Source organism: Lithobates pipiens, unplaced genomic scaffold (genome assembly GCF_037356315.1).
Source record: "Lithobates pipiens isolate NorthernLeopardFrog02 unplaced genomic scaffold, aLitPip1_a1.2 Scaffold_35, whole genome shotgun sequence".
In the NCBI taxonomy this organism is placed as follows: domain Eukaryota; kingdom Metazoa; phylum Chordata; class Amphibia; order Anura; family Ranidae; genus Lithobates; species Lithobates pipiens.
Window position 1 is genome coordinate 20,759,720 of NW_027507811.1, and position 20,384 is coordinate 20,780,103.

The 20,384-nt window shown below is 44.0% G+C and overlaps 1 protein-coding gene across 1 annotated transcript in view; it reads right to left on the reverse strand.

Annotated features, from left to right (window-relative positions):
* The window catches only part of LOC143956383 (uncharacterized), a 67,461-nt gene that overhangs the window by 24,546 nt on the left and 22,531 nt on the right, over positions 1-20,384 (reverse strand). The window contains 2 exon segments of the mRNA XM_077466602.1: positions 3,615-4,695; positions 8,975-8,987. Coding sequence (XP_077322728.1) covers positions 3,615-4,695; positions 8,975-8,987 — 1,094 coding nt within the window.

Below are 20,384 nucleotides of genomic sequence, written 5' to 3' on the forward strand. Positions count from 1 at the left end.
AAAATCACCAGATTCTATGCAACATGGCATGAATGGATAGAATACAAGAATTCTCAAGAATATAAATCAACTATTACTCAGTAATGAAGCAAGGTTTTAGGAGATGTACTCGTTTATTAACGAAATTGTATCTGTAAATTTCAGTGTTATTGCTTTTTTTTTTTTTTTCTCCTCAACCCTCCCCAACCCCCCCCTTTCCCTATCTATTTGTACTCAATTTAACAAACATCTGTTCTCCATTAATACGGTGTATTATTATGACTATTCGATCTCTTACTTAATGTATTACCTATTTGAATATTGTCCATTTTTAACAATGCAATTGTACCCGACATGTGTTACATATACAATATGCGCTTCTATGTATTTTGTTACTTTAAGTTGTATTTTATCCACTTTTTCAACCAATAAAAACTTGTGAAACAAAAAAAAAATAAAATAATAATGGTCTCCATACAACTTGGATAGAGGTTCCTGAATAGTACATATGGAACAAAATAATTTTTGTAGCAGTGGACTTTTTGTTATTTTTTTGAGGCATATAGTAAATAGCACCACACAAAAATAGATTTATAAAATCATAAAGTTTATTATACAAATGTAAAACAAAACATGTATAGCACCATATCCAATATTTCTGAGGTAGGGTTTACAGATCTTTTTTTTCATTTCAACATTCATCTCAGCGCGTTTCGAGTCGTCAAACATCTTCATCAGGATGGCATGTGAACAGTATCCATATAAGGGAACCCGTTAGCATAAAATCACAGGGTTTGCTGGAATAAGGGTTCTGTGCTTGGTTAGATGGTATGAAGGGCAGGGAAGAAATTGGACCCTAATATCTCCATACCTGACACTTGCCCAATGCTATCACATAGGGGTTTATTACCACCTTGTGATGAAAAAAAAAAAAAAATATATATATATATATATATATATATATATATATATATATATATAAAAATAATAAGAATAAAATATAGCCGAAACCCCCGTTACCCCTCACACACAAGCCCAGGGTGCGCACGTGTATGTCAACCGCGGTCACACCATACATGTGACATATCGCCGCAAACGTCAGAGTGGGAACAATAATTCTAGAACAAGAGCTCCTAGGTACAGTGCCTTGAATAAGTATTCATACCCCCAGAAATTTTCCACATTTTGTCATGTTACAACCAAAAACATAAATGTATTTTATTGGGATTTTATGTGATAGACCAACACAAAGTGGCACATAATTGTGAAGTGGAAGGAAAATTATAAATGGTTTTCACAATTTTTTACAAATAAATATGTGAAAAGTGTGGGGTACATGTGTATGGCGCCCCCCGGAGTCAATACTTGTAGAACCGACTTTCTCTGCAATTACAGCTTCAAGTCTTTTTGGGGGATGTCTCTACCAGCTTTGCACATCTAGAGAGTGACATTTTTGCCCATTCTTCTCTGCAAAATTGTCCAAGCTCTGTCAGATTGGATGGAGAGCGTCTGTGAACAGCAATTTTCAAGTCTTGGCACAGATTCTCAATTGGATTTAGGTCAGGACTGTGACTGGGCCATTCTAACATATAAATATGCTTTGACCTAAACCATTCCATTGTAGCTCTGGCTGTAGTACCCTGCTTCCCTGAAAATAAGACCTAGCCTGATTGTCGGTGATGGCTGCAATATAAGCCCTACCCCCCAAATAAGCCCTAGCCTGTTTCCACCGAAAATAAGCCCTACCTTGAAAATAAGACCTACAAGGACTTTAACTAGGGGTTATTTGGAGGGTAGCGCTTATATTGCAGCCATCACCGACAATCACGCTAGGTCTTATTTTCGGGGAAACAGGGTATGTTTAGGGTCGTTGTCCCGATGGAAGGTGAACCTCCGCCCCAGTCTGGTGACCAGAGACGACCTTCCACAGAAAGAATATACTAAGGTAAGGGGGGGTACTGATATAAGGGGGAAACCTTTATATCAGTGCCCCTTTACATTACTGTATTCACTCCCCCCTTACATCAGTGACCCCCCTCAGACTGGCCTGGTGGTGCTCTCACTGACCTCCTCTCAGGTGCACCATGCAGGGCTCAGTCAGTCGGCTACAGCTTGGTGGCTCTGGTTTTCCCATTGTCCCCTCTCCACAGTTCACACACATCTGACTAATCCCATGAACCCCATCCTGGCGGTGCTCCCACTCTTGGCTCCTCTCCAGACTCCTTCAGAGACAACAGACATGATATAAGACAAGAGAGGGTCAGAGGTTGCGGACATGATATAAGAGATGGTTGGAGGCTGAGGGCATAGTACATGAGATGGTCAGAGGCTGTGGGCATGGTACAGGAGATGATTAGACACTGAGGACATGATACTAAGGATTGTGAGAGAATGCAGACATGATACAGGAGATGGTCAGAGAGTGCAGACATGGTACAAGAAATTAACGCAGCCTCACCAGTGTCCATCAATATAGCCTCACTGTGCTCATCATTGCCACCTTACCGTGCCAATCAATGCAGCCTCACTGTGCTCACCATTGAAGCCATACTTTGCCAATCATTGCCGCCTCACTGTGCCAATCAATGTAGCATCACCGTGCCCATCATTGTAGCCTTACTGTGCCCATCATTGCCCCCTCACTATGCCCATCATTGAGTCCTTACTGTGCACATCATTGCAGCCTTACTGTGCCCATCATTGCAGCCTTACTGTGCCCATCATTGCCGCCTCACCATGTCCATCACTGCAGCCTTACTGTGCCCACCATTGCTGCCTCAGCATGCCTATCATTGCAGCCTTACTGTGCCCCTCATTGCCGCCTCACTATGCCAATCATTGCAACCTTACTGTGCCCATCATTGTGCCCATCATTGCAGCCTTACTGTGCCCATCATTGCCACCTCACCATGCCCATCATTGCCACTTCACCATGCCCATCACTGCAGCCTTACCGTGCCCCTCATTGCCCTCTCACCGTGCCAATCAATGTAGCCTCACCGTGCCAATCAATGCCACCTCACCAGTTAGTGCCAGTGGATTACGTACAGGCACAGCGTGCATTGCATGGTTCAGTCGCGCTGTGACAAAAGTCCCGCCCCCATCTTAGACCAGCTAGTGTGCTATACAGAACACTGCACCTATCACACGAGCTGGTCTAGGAGGAGGGCGGGACTTTTGTTACAGTGCGACTGAACCTTTCACACTGAGCTCCGTGACACAGCGGGACAGGGCCGGCAGCCTACTGGCAAAGGACCCAGTATCCCGCTAGGCCAGTCCGGCCCTGTTGTAACATCTCAAAATGTGGAACATTTCAAGGGGTATGAATACTTTTTCCAGGCACTGTAACTCTAAATTGATGAGCTGTAAAAGCTTTATAAAACGTCACCCGTGGTGGTTTTTTGGACACCATCGTTTTTGGCGATATTGGCGGCGCACGCAATTTTAAAGCGTGAAAGGTCTGTAATCTATTTAATGAGTGCAACCTCATCTTTTATATTTTAATCAAAAAATAAGATTTTTACATGTGTGCGAAAAAATAACTAAAAAAATTGCTCTGGAGCCGAATTGGATAAAATAAAATAGAATAAAATATTTTTGCCCCGCCCCCAACACATCAGTCTGAACATGAAAACAGTTATGAGCCCGTGTGAATTTTCTGGTGAGCAACAAGTTTATTCTTGTAACCAAAACTTTTCCCGCACTCTGAACACGAATAAGGACGCTCACCCGTGTGACTTCTTTCGTGGTTGACAAGGTCTCCTTTCTGAAGGAAACATTTCCCGCACTCTGAACATGAAAAAGAATGCTCCCCTGTGTGAATTCTCTGGTGTCTATGAAGGTCTCCTTTCTGAAAGAAACATTTCCCGCACTCTGAACAGGAATAGGGACGTTCACCTGTGTGAGTTTTCTGGTGTCTAACAAGTCTACTTCTTAGGATAAAACATTTCCCGCACTCTGAACATGAATAGGGACGCTCCCCCGTGTGAATTCTCTTGTGCTTATGAAGGTTTGCTCTATGATTGAAACATTTTCCACACTCTGAACACGAATAAGGATGCTCTCCTGTGTGACATCTCTGGTGTGTATGAAGGTCTCCTTTCTGAAGGAAACATTTACCGCACTCTGAACATTCATAGGGACGCTCCCCTGTGTGACTTCTCTGGTGTTTAAGAAGGTCTCCTTTCTGAATGAAACATTTCCCGCACTCTGAACATGAATAGGGACGCTCACCTGTGTGACTTCTCTGGTGTGTAAGAAGTACTTTTTTCTGAGTAAAACATTTCCCACACTCTGAACAGGAAAAGGGACGTTCACCGGTGTGTATTCTCTGATGTTTCAGAAGGCCTTGTTTCTCAATAAAACATTTCCCGCACTCTGAACATGAACAGGGACGCTCACCCGTGTGAATTCTCCTGTGCTTACGAAGGTTTGATTTCTGACTAAAACATTTCCCGCACTCTGAACACGAATAAGGACGTTCTCCTGTGTGACTTCTCTGGTGCATTAGAAAGTGCTCTTTCCGACTGAAGCATTTTTCGCACTCTGAACATGAATAGGGACGCTCACCTGTGTGACATCTCTGGTGTTTCAGAAAGTTTCCTTTATGAATGAAACCTTTCCCGCACTCGGAGCATGAATAGGGATGGTGTTTCTCATGTGGAAGAAGTTCTCTGTTTTCATTGAAGGATTTCCCACACGATGAAGATGAATGCTCTCCTTCATTACTAAACAAAGATTCCATGGGATTAGATAGATCTGCTGATCTCTCCATACTCTGAGATCTTAGATTTATATCTGGAGTAACAGTTTGTAGTCCATCAGAAGATTCCTCAGGATTAGAGGGATCCATTGATCCCCCCAATTGGGAAGGTCTGGGGTGTATATTTGGAGTAACGGGATTTCCTCCTGGAGAACATTTCATGATGTCATCATCTTCTGCACTATGATCTGTAGAGAGAGGAAATCAAATGTCCATCAGAGGTCTTCCACACATCGCCCCCAAGTGGTGGAAAACAATATTAAAATGTTTCACATTTTCTTGAGGACTGAGATTGAGAACCACAGCCCTACAAAACCCTCCAACTCCCAACAAGCCTCAGTTTTTAGCAAACACCAATGCCCCGTACACACGATGGGAATTTCCGACAACAAAAACCTTTGATTTTTTTTCCGAAGGATGACGGCTCAATCTTGTCTTGCATACACACGGTCACACAAAGGTTGTCAGATATTCCGAACGTGGGAACGCGGCAACGTCCAAGATGCACGACGAGCAGAGAAAAAGGAAGATTAATAGCCGGAGATTGGAGATTTATTGGAAACATGACAATGTGATGTTACAGGAATGGAGATGGACCTTTCATATGGTGTACAGTATCTCCTCCTCATTTGTTGGGAACATGACGTTATATTGAGGAATGGAGATGGACCTTTCATATGGAGTACAGTATCTCCTCCTCATTTGTTGGGAACATGACGTTATATTGAGGAATGGAGATGGACCTTTCATATGGTGTACAGTATCTCCTCCTCATTTGTTGGGAACATGACATTATATACTATATGAAGAAGTAAAATGAAAATATGAATTCTCTCTGCATTTAATGTTTATTACTTACTTGTGTCCATATGTAGAGAAGATTCCTCCTGTTTACTTTCCATAATCATCTCCCCCTCCTCCATAGACTGCTGATCTCCACTCACCAACCTCTCTTCTTCTTCTTCTTCCTCTTTAGTCTCAACTTTGATGTCTTTCAGTTCTTCACTCTAAACCCCAAAGATGATAAAATATAACATCTGGAAATATTACTGCAAATAACAAGAGATTACATAGAAGAAAATCCTATCATAGTTTAGAATCATTTTTAGTTCTAGTTGCTCAGTCCCACCTACCTGATGATGATGGTGAGGGATGGTGTGACTTTCCTGTGTGGAATCCCGGGAATACAGAGGACCTCCCTCCTCCATAGACTGCTGATCTCCACTTATCAATGTCTTGTCCTCTTCTACTTTAACTTCAACTTTTATGTCTTTCAATTCTTCACCCTAAACCCCAAAGTGAATAGCAAACATTTATGAAAAAGTCAAAGGAGATTACATTGAGGAATGTTTTTTTTTTTAGTTAGAATACCTTTTTACCAGGTTTTTTAGTCCCACCTACCTGATGATGGTGGGGGATGGGGTGATCTTCCTGTGTGGAATCCCGGGAATACAGAGGATGGGGACATCTCTCTGGTGGGTTCCCATTACTGGATCCATCTGTAGGAAACACACACACTGACTGATTACATTGTTTCTATGTGTTTATCAGATGATGGGGGATCTAGGTGGAGCCTCCGTACTGCTCTCTCCTTTACAATAAAGTCTCCTCTTACCCGGTGATGTGAGGGGCGGCTGATTCTCCATCATGACGTCCTTGTGGAGATCCTTGTGTCCTTCTAAATACTCCCACTCCTCCATGGAGAAATAGACAGTGACATCCTGACACCTTATAGGAACCTGACACACACAATGATACAGTCACCATCCAGACACATCCCTTGTCTGTTACTGGATAATGTCCCAGAATTGGGGAGCTAAAACCTGGTGCTGCCAAATATCGTATAATTATTAATATCCGAGGTCTAACACCGGTTCCCCTTCTGGTATGGGCTAATACACATAGTTTAGTATTTAAAAAGGTAGGTGGGTGATTTATGAATAGAGATAAGAGTGATGTCATGTGACCTCCCAGAATCCTCCTCACCTCTCTGGTCAGGTCTGTGTTTTATTAATAGAGATAAGAATGATGTCATGTGACCTCCCAGAATCCTCCTCACCTCTCTGGTCAGGTCTGTGTTTTATTAATAGAGATAAGAGTGATGTCATGTGACCTCCCAGAATCCTCCTCATCTCTCCGGTCAGGTCTGTGTTTTATTAATAGAGATAAGTGATGTGACTGGCTCAGTGTTCTCTGTACAGCACTACGGTATCGGTCAGAGATATATACAGGAATACAATTGTTTTGTTTATTAATGTTTTACAATAAGTGTGTATCATCATCTGCTGGGGATAAAAGACATCACAGTGACTATGGAAGAAGAGGACGGACATGACGGGGGTTACTGGGTGTAAATATAAAAAATCTTATTACCTCCTCTGCTGCCAGTCCCAGTAATGTGTTCTCTCTACTTCCTCTCAACTCACCTCTCACCCGGAACTTCCTGTTTATATGTGACATCACTTCCTGTTTTACTTCCTGTGTTCCGTCAGACTAGGCGACCTGTCAGATTTCGTAACAGAAGTGGCGTTCCACCACGCCCATCTTGGTACACCCAGCACTCGCCCACACTAAGCCTGCAGTCTGAAGTCGCCAAGCGGACATCTTTTTACATCCACCGAAATCTTGCATTTCACACTACTTTTTACCACTAACCTGAGCTTATGTCGTGAACTAGAGTATTTAGAAATTCAGTGGTTTCCGTAACTGCCCCCCTCCCAACCACACCTATAGTCCCTTTCCACCTACCCAGGATCCCTATCACCCTGCTGGTCAGCTACTCAGGTCCCCCTGTTGAACTTATAGGTCCATGGTCCCTTCCACCGCGTCCAGACCTAATCTCGCAGGGGCCGATATTCCATCCTACCTTACAAACTCTAAATTTAACGGATTGGCTATTGAGACCCACATTCTGAAGAAACGTGGGCTATCCGGGTCAGTTTTCTCTACCGTGATTAAAGCGGAGGTCCACCCTAAAGTGGACCTTCCGCTCATTGGAATCCTCCCCCCCTCCAGCACCTTTCAGGGGGGAGGGGGTGCAGGTACCTGTACAGTACAGGTATCTGCACCCACTTCCGGGATAGCTCTCTGCGGAAAGGGGCATAGATTACGCCCCTTTCCGAAAGTCCCCCGCTGCCTGCTGGGAAACACACAGATCCCAGAGGCAGCGGGTCCATCCTTATTGCGCATGCGCAGTAGGGAACCGGGAAATGAATCCACTTCCTGATTCCCATACCCAAGATGGCGGCGGCAGCACCCGAGAGACGATCGAGAGATCGGCTTTAGGTGCCGACATCGCGAGCACGCTGGACAGGTAAGTGTCACTATTTTAAAAGTCAGCAGCTGCAGCATTTGTAGCTGCTGGCTTTTTAAAAAAAAAAAAAAAAAACGCGGACTCCCGCTTTAATGAAAGGAAGCCAGCTTCCAGAATCATATATTAGAGTACGGAGGGCTTATGTTTTCTGGTGTGAGTCCAAGGGTTGGCACAGTTATATACAGGAATACAATCGTTTTATTTATCAATATTCTACAATAAGTGTGTATCATCATCTGCTGGAGATAAAAGACATCACAGTGACTATAGAGGAAGAGGACGGACATGACGGGGGTTTCTGGGTGTAGATATAAAATGACATCTTATTACCTCCTCTGTTGCCAGTCCCAGTAATGTCTTCTCTTTACTTCCTCCCGACTCACCTCTCACCCAGAACTTCTTGTTTTACTTCCTGTTTATATGTGACATCACTTCCTGTTTTACTTCCTGCTTACCTCTACTATCACTTTCTGTCTGTTGGGTTCCACTGACAATAAATAAGATCCTTGTGGAGAATATAAAAACTGCAGAATACATCTGTTTTTTGTTTTTTTTTCATACTCTTATAGCCACTTCTTGGTGTGTTTGTTAATTTCTTGTATACATTTAACCAAAATTAAAAAACAAGCAATTTAAAAATATAATAAAAATGATTTAATGATATAAACCATATTTAGGGGAAACTAAAGAATGAAAAACATCTGTTGAGATAGAACATTATTATAAAAATATATATATGTAAATGAAATCATATTCACAAAGCTGGAAAGAAAGTCTAAGGAACAGGTCCCACTGCTGCGGTGTCAGGCATTGCATGTGATTTGCACTGCACTGCTGTGCAAATTACATGTGATGTCTGTGCGATGCGAATTCAGCCATACAGCTTGTATGGTGGAATTTGCATCGCATTCAGACCAAACCCTTTTTTTTGGTCTGCACCAGAATCGGATCGCATGGGTGTTCACACTCATGTCACCCGATTCCTAGGCCAATTGACAGTTTGCACTGCGATATGCAAACTGAAATGGGGGTGTCCTTGACGTTGTATTGACACTCCCAGCATGTATTCGATGTGGGAACCCGCACTGGATTCGCAGGGTTCCCTCATCCCTGCGGTGTGAACCGAGCTGTTAGGTGTGACCTCAACAAGTCACCTATTTGTCAGGTTATGTTACCGTTTCCCAATTGTTAGTTAGAGTTCTTATCTAAGCAAAGAGACACGGAGGTACTCAGTATTTCTGCTCAGAAGTCCGTGCTTAACTCTGACCCTGAGGCTTCTTTATTATCTCTTTTATAGACAGAAAAAGGCAAGCATCAGCAATGTAAAAAAAACAACATTTTGCAAAGAAAAGGCAATTCTCCGGGTGTTATCAGCTGATAAGACAATCTTCTGGGCGTAGACTGCTTTTTAGGGCTGATGCGGCCTCTTCTTATGCGTACGTGACTAAAGATGATGAGTCCTTATATTACTGAGAAGGATAAAGATAGACAAGTATTTTAGTAAAGCATACTGTCAACCATTTTGTTTCCACATACCTTGATCCTTACATTTCCCCCTTTGACATCACCCCTCCCTCTTGCCCTGGGTCCACCTGAACAAGTTCTAGTCGGCCTATATCCAGAGTACTCTCCCTGACCGCGAGTTGTCAGAGGGGTATACACCCATCCCCCTGGACAGTACCAACATCTAAAATTCAGGAAGAGTGGCTTTTCTGCAAGATGGGTGATGTCAAGAAACTAAATCCACCTATCTTATCCAACTTACAAAAGTTCCATCTTTTCTACAGCATTTACCTTGGCTTTCTTGCAAAAGCACATAAACAACTTAAAGCATGCATAAAAGAAAAATACGAATAAGAGCACCACTATAATCGTCATTGCTGCCTTCTTAACCCAAGAGAATAACCCTGAGAAACTAAAAGTTTCACCAAACGGATCCCAGTCGCGACCAATATTTCGGGCCTTCTCTTGTAAATTCTTTACTTCCGTACGGTGTTGTGCAATGATGTCATAATAATCAGGTACCTCAATGCTGGTGTTATGTATCCAAGTACAGCACTCATAGTCCTCAGTAGTTTCACAGAGTCCTGTCAGTGCTGCACTCATACTTTCAATTGCTAATTCATGTAATTCTAATTGTTGTCTGATGGCTCTGGTCTCCAGATTTAACTTAGTAATATCATCAGAGTTTTTCTCCAAAACATCATTAATAATTCCTGTATAGTTATTTAGTCGTTTCATTAAGTCTATACCCCATCCTGTCCAGGACGGGAACCAAGCCCATGCCATGTCCTTCTTCATGAATATTTCTCTTTTACTACGATACCTGAGGGGATACCTAGGGTGCATGCTAGCTTCTAATAGGTGATCACCTCGTTCATCACCTACTACTCCCATTACTGGTACTAAACTTGCGAGATAGCACCATCCCTGAGCTCTTCTAGGTATCCAAGTATAACATTTATCCTCACAACAGATATATATATTATTTCCCAGTGCTACTGATCTACTACCGATATTATTTCTATAAAGGGAGGTGTATCCATAAAGAGATAGGTTACTCACTAACCACCTGGTGTTGTTGTCTGAAATATTACCGAGGAACTCAGCTAACGATTGGTGTGTGTGGGTTATACTAGGGTAGAAGACCGTGTTTTTCCCAGGAGTAGCTTTTGGTATGAAAATGGACAAGTTAAATTTGCTGTCTTGGCATTCTCCATTTCCTCCCGTTGTGTTCCCTAGGTTGAAACACCAATCAGGGGAAAAGGCGAGGCCATTTGACTTAAACATTACTGTCTCGCTGGTATTTGTTCTAATTATGTTAATGCTACTGTTAGCAAGATCAGTATAGTTTATAGGAACTGCCATCAGTGGTATACTTGCTGTACTGGGGTGTAATTTGCTACAAATCCAACATTTCTCATATCCTGACTTCTGGGCATAAGCATATTTAAACTTCAGTAATAACATTTTTTTAGAAAATCCTTCATCCTTGTGTATTTTATTCTGTGAGGTAACCAAACTATTAGCCAGGATTACTGAAACAAAAAGAATAAAAAGATACATGTTGTCATTTGCCAACTGGCTCCTTTTTACAATGAGAAGCGTGGATCCAGGTAGGTTTCCCTTCCAATTTCACTGAGGTTGCTGTAATCAATAGCACCTGGAAAGGACCTTCAAACCTTGGTTCCAGTGTCTTCCTGGTATGTTTCTTTACATACACATAGTCTCCTGGTTGTAGATCGTGTGTACCTGTGACAGAATTAGGGTCTGGAAGAGAAGAATACACACTCTTGTGGATTTTAGTCAGACGCTGTTGCAACTGTATTACATACGTAGTTAAACTATCACATTGCAATTGCATACTTTGAGGAAAATATAAACCTAATCTAGGTGCACTTCCAAACAGTATTTCATATGGGGATAACCCGGTTTTTCCTGTTGGGGTGTACCTAATAGAGAACAAAGCTAAGGGTAGGCACTCAGGCCATGGTTTGTTCAACTCCTGCATGGCCTTTTGTATTTTCAGCTTGATTGTACCATTTACTCTTTCTACTGATCCTGAACTCTGTGGGTGGTAAGGAGTATGAAAACTTTGTTGAACCCCTAACATTGCCATCACATTTTGCATTATTTCTCCCGTGAAATGTGTCCCCCTATCTGATTCTATTGTTTCTGGGAGACCAAACCTAGGTATCAGCTCAGTAATCAGTTTCTTGGCGGTGGCTTTTGCCGTAGCTGATTTCACAGGATAACTTTCGGGCCAGCCTGAAAATAGGCAGATGCACACGAGAACAAATTCAAAGGGGCCGCTCTTAGGCATTTGTATGTAGTCAATCTGCAGTCTCTGAAAGGGATATTGGGCCCGGACCTGATGTTTACGTGGGGTTTTCACTCTCTGTCCTGGGTTATTAATCAGACAGATTTGGCATGCAGCACAGTAGTTCCTTGCAGTACTACTGAATCCAGGGGCTAGCCATCCTTGGCTTACAATCCTATACATAGAATTGGAGCTGACATGAGTGGGTAAGTGGACAGCCGCTGCCATTGCGGGGTATAGAGAAGCGGGTAGACATATTTTGTCTCCTTCTCTCCATACATTGTCAAGGCCTGGTGCAGCTCCCTCCTTAACCCAACGGTCCTTCTCAATAGCCCCTGCTTGTTCCTGTAGTTCGATTAGCTGCTGCCATGTGGTTTCGGGCATACTCACCTGTACCGTGGCTAAGGTCTCAGGGCTTACTTCCCCTAGAGCTGCCTTCTTTGCAGTTAAATCTGCAAATGCGTTTCCTTTTGCCTCAGTTGTTTTTGCGCTCGTGTGTGCCGCTATCTTCATGATGGCTACTCTTTTAACCTTTTGAAGATTGTTCAGGACTCTTTTGATTCCTTCACCATGTTTAACAGGTGTGCCTGCTGCTGTAAGGTAACCTCTAGCTTTCCATATGTGGCCATAATCATGTGCAACACCGTAGGCGTATGCGGAATCAGTGTAAACGTTCCCTTCTTGTCCCTCCAAGTGTTCTAGGGCTTTCTCTAGAGCGGTTAGTTCCGCTTCTTGTGCCGACATGTGTGCTGGTAGTGACTTTGCCTCAATTACCTGTGTGTCCGTTACCACAGCATAACCTGTGTGATATTTACCTTTGTCATCGGCAAATCTACTACCATCTATGTACAGTGTGTGTTCTGCATTTGCAATGGGTATGTCTGTGACATGTGGGAACCCCGTGGTTTCTTGTTCCATAAGTTGGAAACAATCGTGTTCATCAGATGTTATGTCCTGAAACGAAAGTGTGTCAGAATCCTGAGTATCTTGTGCTGTGTCTACACCATTATCATCATTACTCCCCCCTGTCAAATCTGTCTGTAATGGTAAAAGCTGTGCTAAGTTAAAAGAAGTGCATCGCTGAAAGGTAACATTGGGGGGTAGGAGCAAGGTGCATTGTAGATGCAGCTGCCTTGCCATTGATATGTGTTTTGGCTGGACCTGTGACAAGATGGCGTGTATGTCATGTGTGGTATGTACCACTACAGGATTGTCTAAGACAATTTCTGAGGATTTGTCAATGATAATTGACACTGCTGCAACTGCTCGTACACAGGACGGTGATCCTCTAGAGACAGGATCGAGAGCCGCCGAGAAGTATGCTACCGGCCTTTGTTTGATGTGTTGTTGTGTCAACACCCCTGTTGCGTGTCCCGTGATTTCAGCAATGTACAAATGAAATGACTCTTACAGGCTGCTGGGGGAAATGTTTTGGTATAATCAGGGATCCCGATCGCAGGTGCCGAAATTAGTAACCTTTTTAAGGTGCTAAAAGATTCATGACCTGCTTCTGTGAGTACATAGGGTACTATTTTCAAGCAATCATATAATGGCTGCATCAGAGAACTGGCATGTGGTATCCATTGTCTACAATATGACACCATTCCCAGAAACATACGAAGTTGCTTAAAGTTGCGTGGGACATTCATCTGTCTTATGGCCTGGACTCGTTCTTCAGTGAGGTGTCGAGTACCCTGGGATATACAGTGGCCCAAAAAGACAACCTTTTTCTGACATACCTGTAACTTAGTTCTATTCACCTTGCACCCTTTTTCAGCCAGGAATTGTAACAATGAGAGAGTGGCTTTTAAACAAGTATCGTTATCCGGACAACATAACAATAGGTCATCTACATATTGCAACAATACACAAGTGTCAGGCGGTAGCCATTCTCCTAACACTGTCTGCAGGGCTTGTGAGTATAGAGTTGGCGAATGCGCCATTCCTTGAGGTAGGCGTGTCCAGGTTAGCTGACGGTTTCGAAGGCGGAACGCGAACCATGGTTGACATTCCTCCGCCAGGGGTACAGAAAAGAAAGCATTTGCCAAGTCTACAACTGTAAATGAGGAGCTATCTGATGGTATTTCTGACAGTAAGGTATGCGGGTTCGGTACTAATGGCGTTATTGGGGCCAATATTTTGTTTATTGCCCTTAAGTCCTGTACCATCCTATACCTTATTGGGCCATCCCCCAATGTCTTTTTCTTAACTGGATACAATGGGGTATTGGCTGGTGATTGTATTTCTTTTAATGCTCCACTTTTAAGTAGAGCCTCCACTTGTAGTTCTATAGCTGCTTCCTGGGGCGCACTGAGTGGGTACTGTTTCTGCTGAGGGAGAACTGCTCCTGGAATCAGCTGTAGAGCAACCGGGGGTATGGGCAGAAGCCCAACGTCTGCTGGATGTGTTTCCCATAACCCTTCCGGAAGGCTAGACAGAATTTGGTCTATTTCCGGTGAGGGCATATTGGACGGTTCTGGTTCTTCTTCCAAGCATTGTATTTTACTACAGATTTCTATACCCTCTGGGTCATCTCCTATTGCTAGGGTGACCATGCCATCTGGGTGATAAGTAATGTTCGCTCCTATTTTCTGAAGAATGTCTGCTCCTAATAAATTAGTGGGAGCTCCCCTAGAAATCAAAAAGCGTGACAAAAACATGTGATTTCCTATCTTTACTTTTAAAGGTTTAGTCAGCGGGGCATCAGTCAGGAGTCCGTCGTAACCACTTATGGGTATGGTGTCACGGGACGTCATGTGTGGAGGGACTACTGAATCAGACAACAGACTGCGTGACGCTCCTGTGTCAACCAAACAAGGAATATGTTTACCTTCCACCTTCATCAACATGTGGAGCATTTTGTTCTCTGATTCAGCTAGGACCGGGGCAAGTCATGCCGTATCGTCCCTATCATTGCTACTCCTCTGTCTGTTGTCCCTCTCGTCTCTGTCCGTGCTTCCTTCCTGTTCGTCTTTTATCCTTTTTCTACAATTTCTTTTTATATGTCCTACCTTGTCGCAGTAATAGCAGGTAAGAGGTCTACGGGAGGAGTTCCCTCCTTCCCTAACCCGGGCAACAGTGTTAACTCCCGGTGTCCTCCTAGGTTTAGTTTCTGTTAGATCAGCTTCGATACCTTGTGCTTTCTGCAACAGCGCTCCTCTGTCCTGTAAGGCTCTCCATTCAGGAGTACACGTCTTTAGTTTGTCACCTATTTGTGGTACTAATCCTTCCATAAACTGTCGATTGAAAGCCCTAATGGTGATGGGTAGGGCTAAATCTAGCCCTTCGTCAGCCATCATGCTTTCCATATTAAGGTAAAACTCGGTAACAGTCTGACCTGGGGCTTGTTTTATGGGCGCCGTTGAGCCCCTTTCCCGCTGTTTCTCTTGGCAAAATTCTCGTAACTGAGCAATAAACAGGGGTCTAGAATCTATATGACGAGGATGTACTCCTGGCGGGTCCGTGGCAGGATCCCCATTCGGTCTAAGTGGGGTAAGTCTAGTCATGAATTGATTAAACATTGTCAGTGTCATTTTATGTCTACATATATCTTCCCCATCTTGCCAAGCTGCTTCATGTGTGTCCAGTAACTGTGTCACAAATCTGCAGAAGGCGGCGGGTTTTGCTACGGGATCAGGAGCATTCTGTACCAGTGCCATAAGAGTGTTAGCTGTCCAAGGTGCCCATGCCCTCAAGACAACTTGTCGAGTCACCGTAGGCGGTTCTCCTTCCTGCCCGAAATTTGGATTATTCACTTGTATTACCCTAGTCCGACTATGGACTGGAGCTATGGGCTCTGGTCTTTGAGCGCCGCAATGCACACATTCCTGTGCCCAGTCTGGGTTCTGGGTACCTCATACTCGGCATACCCACCCTCTTCCTCTTAAGGAAGGATAAAGTTTTGGTCTTTCATTACCTGGTGTGGTGGTGTTATAAGGAGGTGGAGTATCTCCCGTATTTACCCTATCGCCGGGAGCAGAAGGAAGACTTTTGTGTCGGACCTTCATATCCCATCCACCCTTTTCCTGACAATACTCCCATCCCTCCTCTTTAGCCCTGTTGGATACCTTAATTAGACATTGTATTTGTGATACCCATCCGTTTTTCAATATCTCTCCCTGTCTGTCTTTCTTTATTTCTTCCCAACCTTCTACACTTAATCCATTTTCTCCATCCATCCCCAATTTCTTGAGAATCCTATTTGTGCCTTGTGCCTTATCCTTCCCATACAACATTGTAATTATGTCTTTAACACTATAACATTTCTGAGATTCCTCCTGGGGTTTACCCTGTGTCTGGCCCATTTTGACAGTCTTGCCTAGGTGGCGTTTGGATCACTTATTAAGTGTCTCGTTGCCTTCTCCTCCTAGGGTGCCAAAATATTAAAACTTTGTCCGGGGTATTTACTTTGAAACCGAACTACTTTATACCCCAACCAGACAATGAATGCGACTACTAATACAGCAGACACGACAATCACAATCATCACTTATAGGTGGCCAAACACATATGACTAGATCTCCGGGACTTTGTGGAGACCTTATTCCCTTCCCATTACCATGGAATCTCTCAGCATTCGTTTCTTATTCCTGCTTTATCGAGGCAGTCAGGACTTATACTTTCAACCCGTTTTTAGGCTCATGAATCAAAAAGCGTATATCAAACTTAAGTGTCGGACCCCCAAAGTACTCTTACGAGTTAAGGGCGCATTCCGTTACCCATTGGGATGATATATGTTTCAATTCACACCATACAAACAGGGCTTATTTCATTCACAACAGACAGATGACAAGTAGACAGACAAGAAACAACGGTAACATAAGTCAAAATATTAAGTTCAAGACCCGCTTACTACAGAGGTTGGTGTTTACCTGAAGAACAATTCAGACAGATCAGGTGGGCACAGATCTAAGAAGCACAGAGTTTATAAGAAAATAAAGCTTTTCTTACCTGCGCAGGATTTGTCTGTGGTTCTTGATGTGCCCGACCTCTTTGTTCCGTCCTTATGTTCGTTCGCCTCTTGTAGTTTCTTTCTGCAGGTCCCTGTTCGGCAGCGCCAGAATGTTAGGTGTGACCTCAACAAGTCACCTATTTGTCAGGTTATGTTACCGTTTCCCAATTGTTAGTTAGAGTTCTTATCTAAGCAAAGAGACACGGAGGTACTCAGTATTTCTGCTCAGAAGTCCGTGCTTAACTCTGACCCTGAGGCTTCTTTATTATCTCTTTTATAGACAGAAAAAGGCAAGCATCAGCAATGTAAAAAAAACAACATTTTGCAAAGAAAAGGCAATTCTCCGGGTGTTATCAGCTGATAAGACAATCTTCTGGGCGTAGACTGCTTTTTAGGGCTGATGCGGCCTCTTCTTATGTGTACGTGACTAAAGATGATGAGTCCTTATATTACTGAGAAGGATAAAGATAGACAAGTATTTTAGTAAAGCATACTGTCAACCATTTTGTTTTCACATACCTTGATCCTTACAGAGCCTAAGGCATTTAATATAGGTAAAATAAAACATTTACGTGACAGATTGGAATCATTAGTAACTACTATAGTCATAGAGAGATCATTGTTGGCATGTAGCCCGACTCTGCAATAGAACATACCCAACCGGTAATAATAACCTTTGGCCAGCACTGCTGTCAGTTCACAACTCGGGGGACCCTGGTGCACCCGTCTACGCTGCAGAGAAGTCTCATCAGAAGTGGTCTTCATGGAAGGGGTTCAACCAGAAAACCATTCCCCCGAGGTGGCAATAAAGCCAGTGATCCATCTAACCTCTGTGTACACCTGTAACTCCACTAATCCTTGTCAGTCCTGTGCATTCCTGTTTTTTCATATAACCCCTGTGCACTCCTGTGTCTCCAGTGACTTCTGTATCTACAGTGATCCAAGTAACCCCTGTGGACTCGTGTTTCTCCAGTAATCCCTGCAACCCCCATGCATCCCTGTCTTTTTAGTGTTCCCTGTAACCCCCGTGCACTCCTGTGTCACCAGTGATCTCTGTAACCTCCACGCACTCTTGTGTCACTTCTGTATCTTCAGCGATCCAAGTAATCCCTGTGCACTCCTGTGTCTCCAGTGATCCCTGTAACCCCTGTGCACTCCTGTGTCTCCAGTGATCCCTGTAACCCCTGTGCACTCCTGTATCTCCAGTGATCCCTGTAACCCCTGTGCACTCCTGTGTCCTTAGTGATCCCTGTAACCCCTGTGCACTCCTGTGTCACCAGTGATCCCTGTAACCCCTGTGCACTCCTGTTTCACCAGTGATCCCTGTAACCCCTGTGCACTCCTCTGTCTCCAGTGATCCCTGTAACCCCTGTGCACTCCTGTGTCTCCAGTGATCCCTGTAACCCCTGTGCTCTCCTGTGTCACCAGTGATCCCCGTAACCCCTGTGCACTCCTGTGTCTCCAGTGATCCCCGTAACCCCTGTGCACTCCTGTGTCTCCAGTGATCCCTGTAAACCCTGTGCACTCCTGTGTCCTTAGTGATCCCTGTAACCCCTGTGCACTCCTGTGTCACCAGTGATCACTGTAACCCCTGTGCACTCCTGTGTCACCAGTGATCCCTGTAACCCCTGTGCACTCCTGTGTCTCCAGTGATCCCTGTAACCCCCTGTGCACTCCTATGTCTCCAGTGATCCCTGTAACCCCTGTTCACTTCTGTGTCTCCAGTGATCCATGTAACCCCTGTGCACTCCTGTATCTCCAGTAAACCCTGTAACCCCTGTGCACTTCTGTGTCACCAGTGATCCCTGTAACCCCTATGCACTCCTGTGTCCTTAGTGATCCCTGTAACCCCTGTGCACTCCTGTGTCTCCAGTGAACCCTGTAACCCCTGTTTTCTCCTGTGTCTCCAGTGATCCCTGTAACCCCTGTGCACTCCTGTGTCACCAGTGATCCCTGTAACTCCTGTCTCTCCAGTGATCCCTGTAACCCATGTGCACTCCTGTGTCTCCAGTGATCCCTGTAACCCCTGTGCACTCCTGTCTCTCCAGTGATCCCTGTAACCCCTGTGCACTCCTGTGTCACCAGTGATCCCTGTAACCCCTGTGCACTCCTGTGTCATCAGTGATCCCTGTAACCCCTGTGCACTCCTGTGGCACCAGTGATCCCTGTAACCCCTGTGCACTCTCATTTCTCCGGTGACTTGTGTGTCTCCAGTGATCCTTGTATCCCCATGCATTCCTGTCTTTCCAGTGATTCCTCTAACTCCCTGTGCACTCCTATGTCTTATGGGTATTCTATAGTAGACATGTGCAGAGTAAAATATTTCGTTTCGGAATTTCGTTTTCGTCTGAAAACTTAATTTATTTAGTTACTCCCGAAATTCGTTTTTATTTATTTAGTTTTTCGTTCAAAAATTGCATTCGTCCGAAAATCCACATGAATTACGGTCGAATCTGTCTTGGAAGGCTTATGGTGTCTGTCGAATGTATAAAGAAGATTCGACGGAGCTAACTATATAGCATACTTTAGAACCCTATTAAAGTCTATGGGATTCCAACGTTCAAAATCTAAAGTGCTAATTTTAAAGGCTAATTTGCAAGTTACTGTCCTAAAAAGTGTTTGGGGACCCGGGTCCTGCCCCAGGGGACATGTATCAATGCAAAAAAAAGTTTTAAAAACGGCCGTTTTTTCGGGAGCAGTGATTTTAATAATGATTAAAGTGAAACAATAAAAGTGTAATATTCCTTTAAATTTCGTAGGGGGGGGGGTTGTCTATAGTATGCCTGTGAAGGGGCGCATGTTTCCCGTGCTTAGAATTGTCCCTGCACAAAGTGTCATTTATGCAGGAAAAAAAGTCCTTTAAAATCACTCGCAGCTATAATGAATTGTCGGCTCCCGTAATACAGAGAACACTCATTGAAAGTCATTGATAAATAAATAAATTAAAAAAAAAGCGTGGGGGTTCCCCAAATTCAATTACCAGGCCCTTCAGGTCTGGTATGGATATTAAGGAGAACCCTGCCTCAAATTTAAGAAAAAATTTGACGTAGGGTTCCCCCTAAATATCCATAACCAGACCCTTCAGGTCTGGTATGGATATTAAGGGGAACCCCGCGTCAAATTAAAAAAAAATTGACGTGGGGTTCCCCCTAAAATCCATACCAGACCCTTTATCCGAGCACGCAACCTGGCAGGCCGCAGGAAAAGAGGGGGGGACGAGAGAGCGCCCCCCCCCTCCCTCCTGAACCATACCAGGCCACATGCCCTCAACATTGGGAGGATGCTTTGGGGGTCCGTGACCCCTCAAAGCACCTTGTCCCCATGTTGATGAGGACAAGGGCCTCATCCCCACAACCCTGGCCGGTGGTTGTGGAGGTCTGCGGGCGGAGGGCTTATCAGAATCTGGAAGCCCCCTTTAACAAGGCGACCCCCAGATCCCGGCCCCCCCCCCCTGTTTGAAATGGTAAGGGGGTACAAAAGTACCCCTACCATTTCACAAAGAAAGTGTAAAAAATGGTTAAATAAAACAAACACACTTTTTAAAAATTCCTTTATTAAA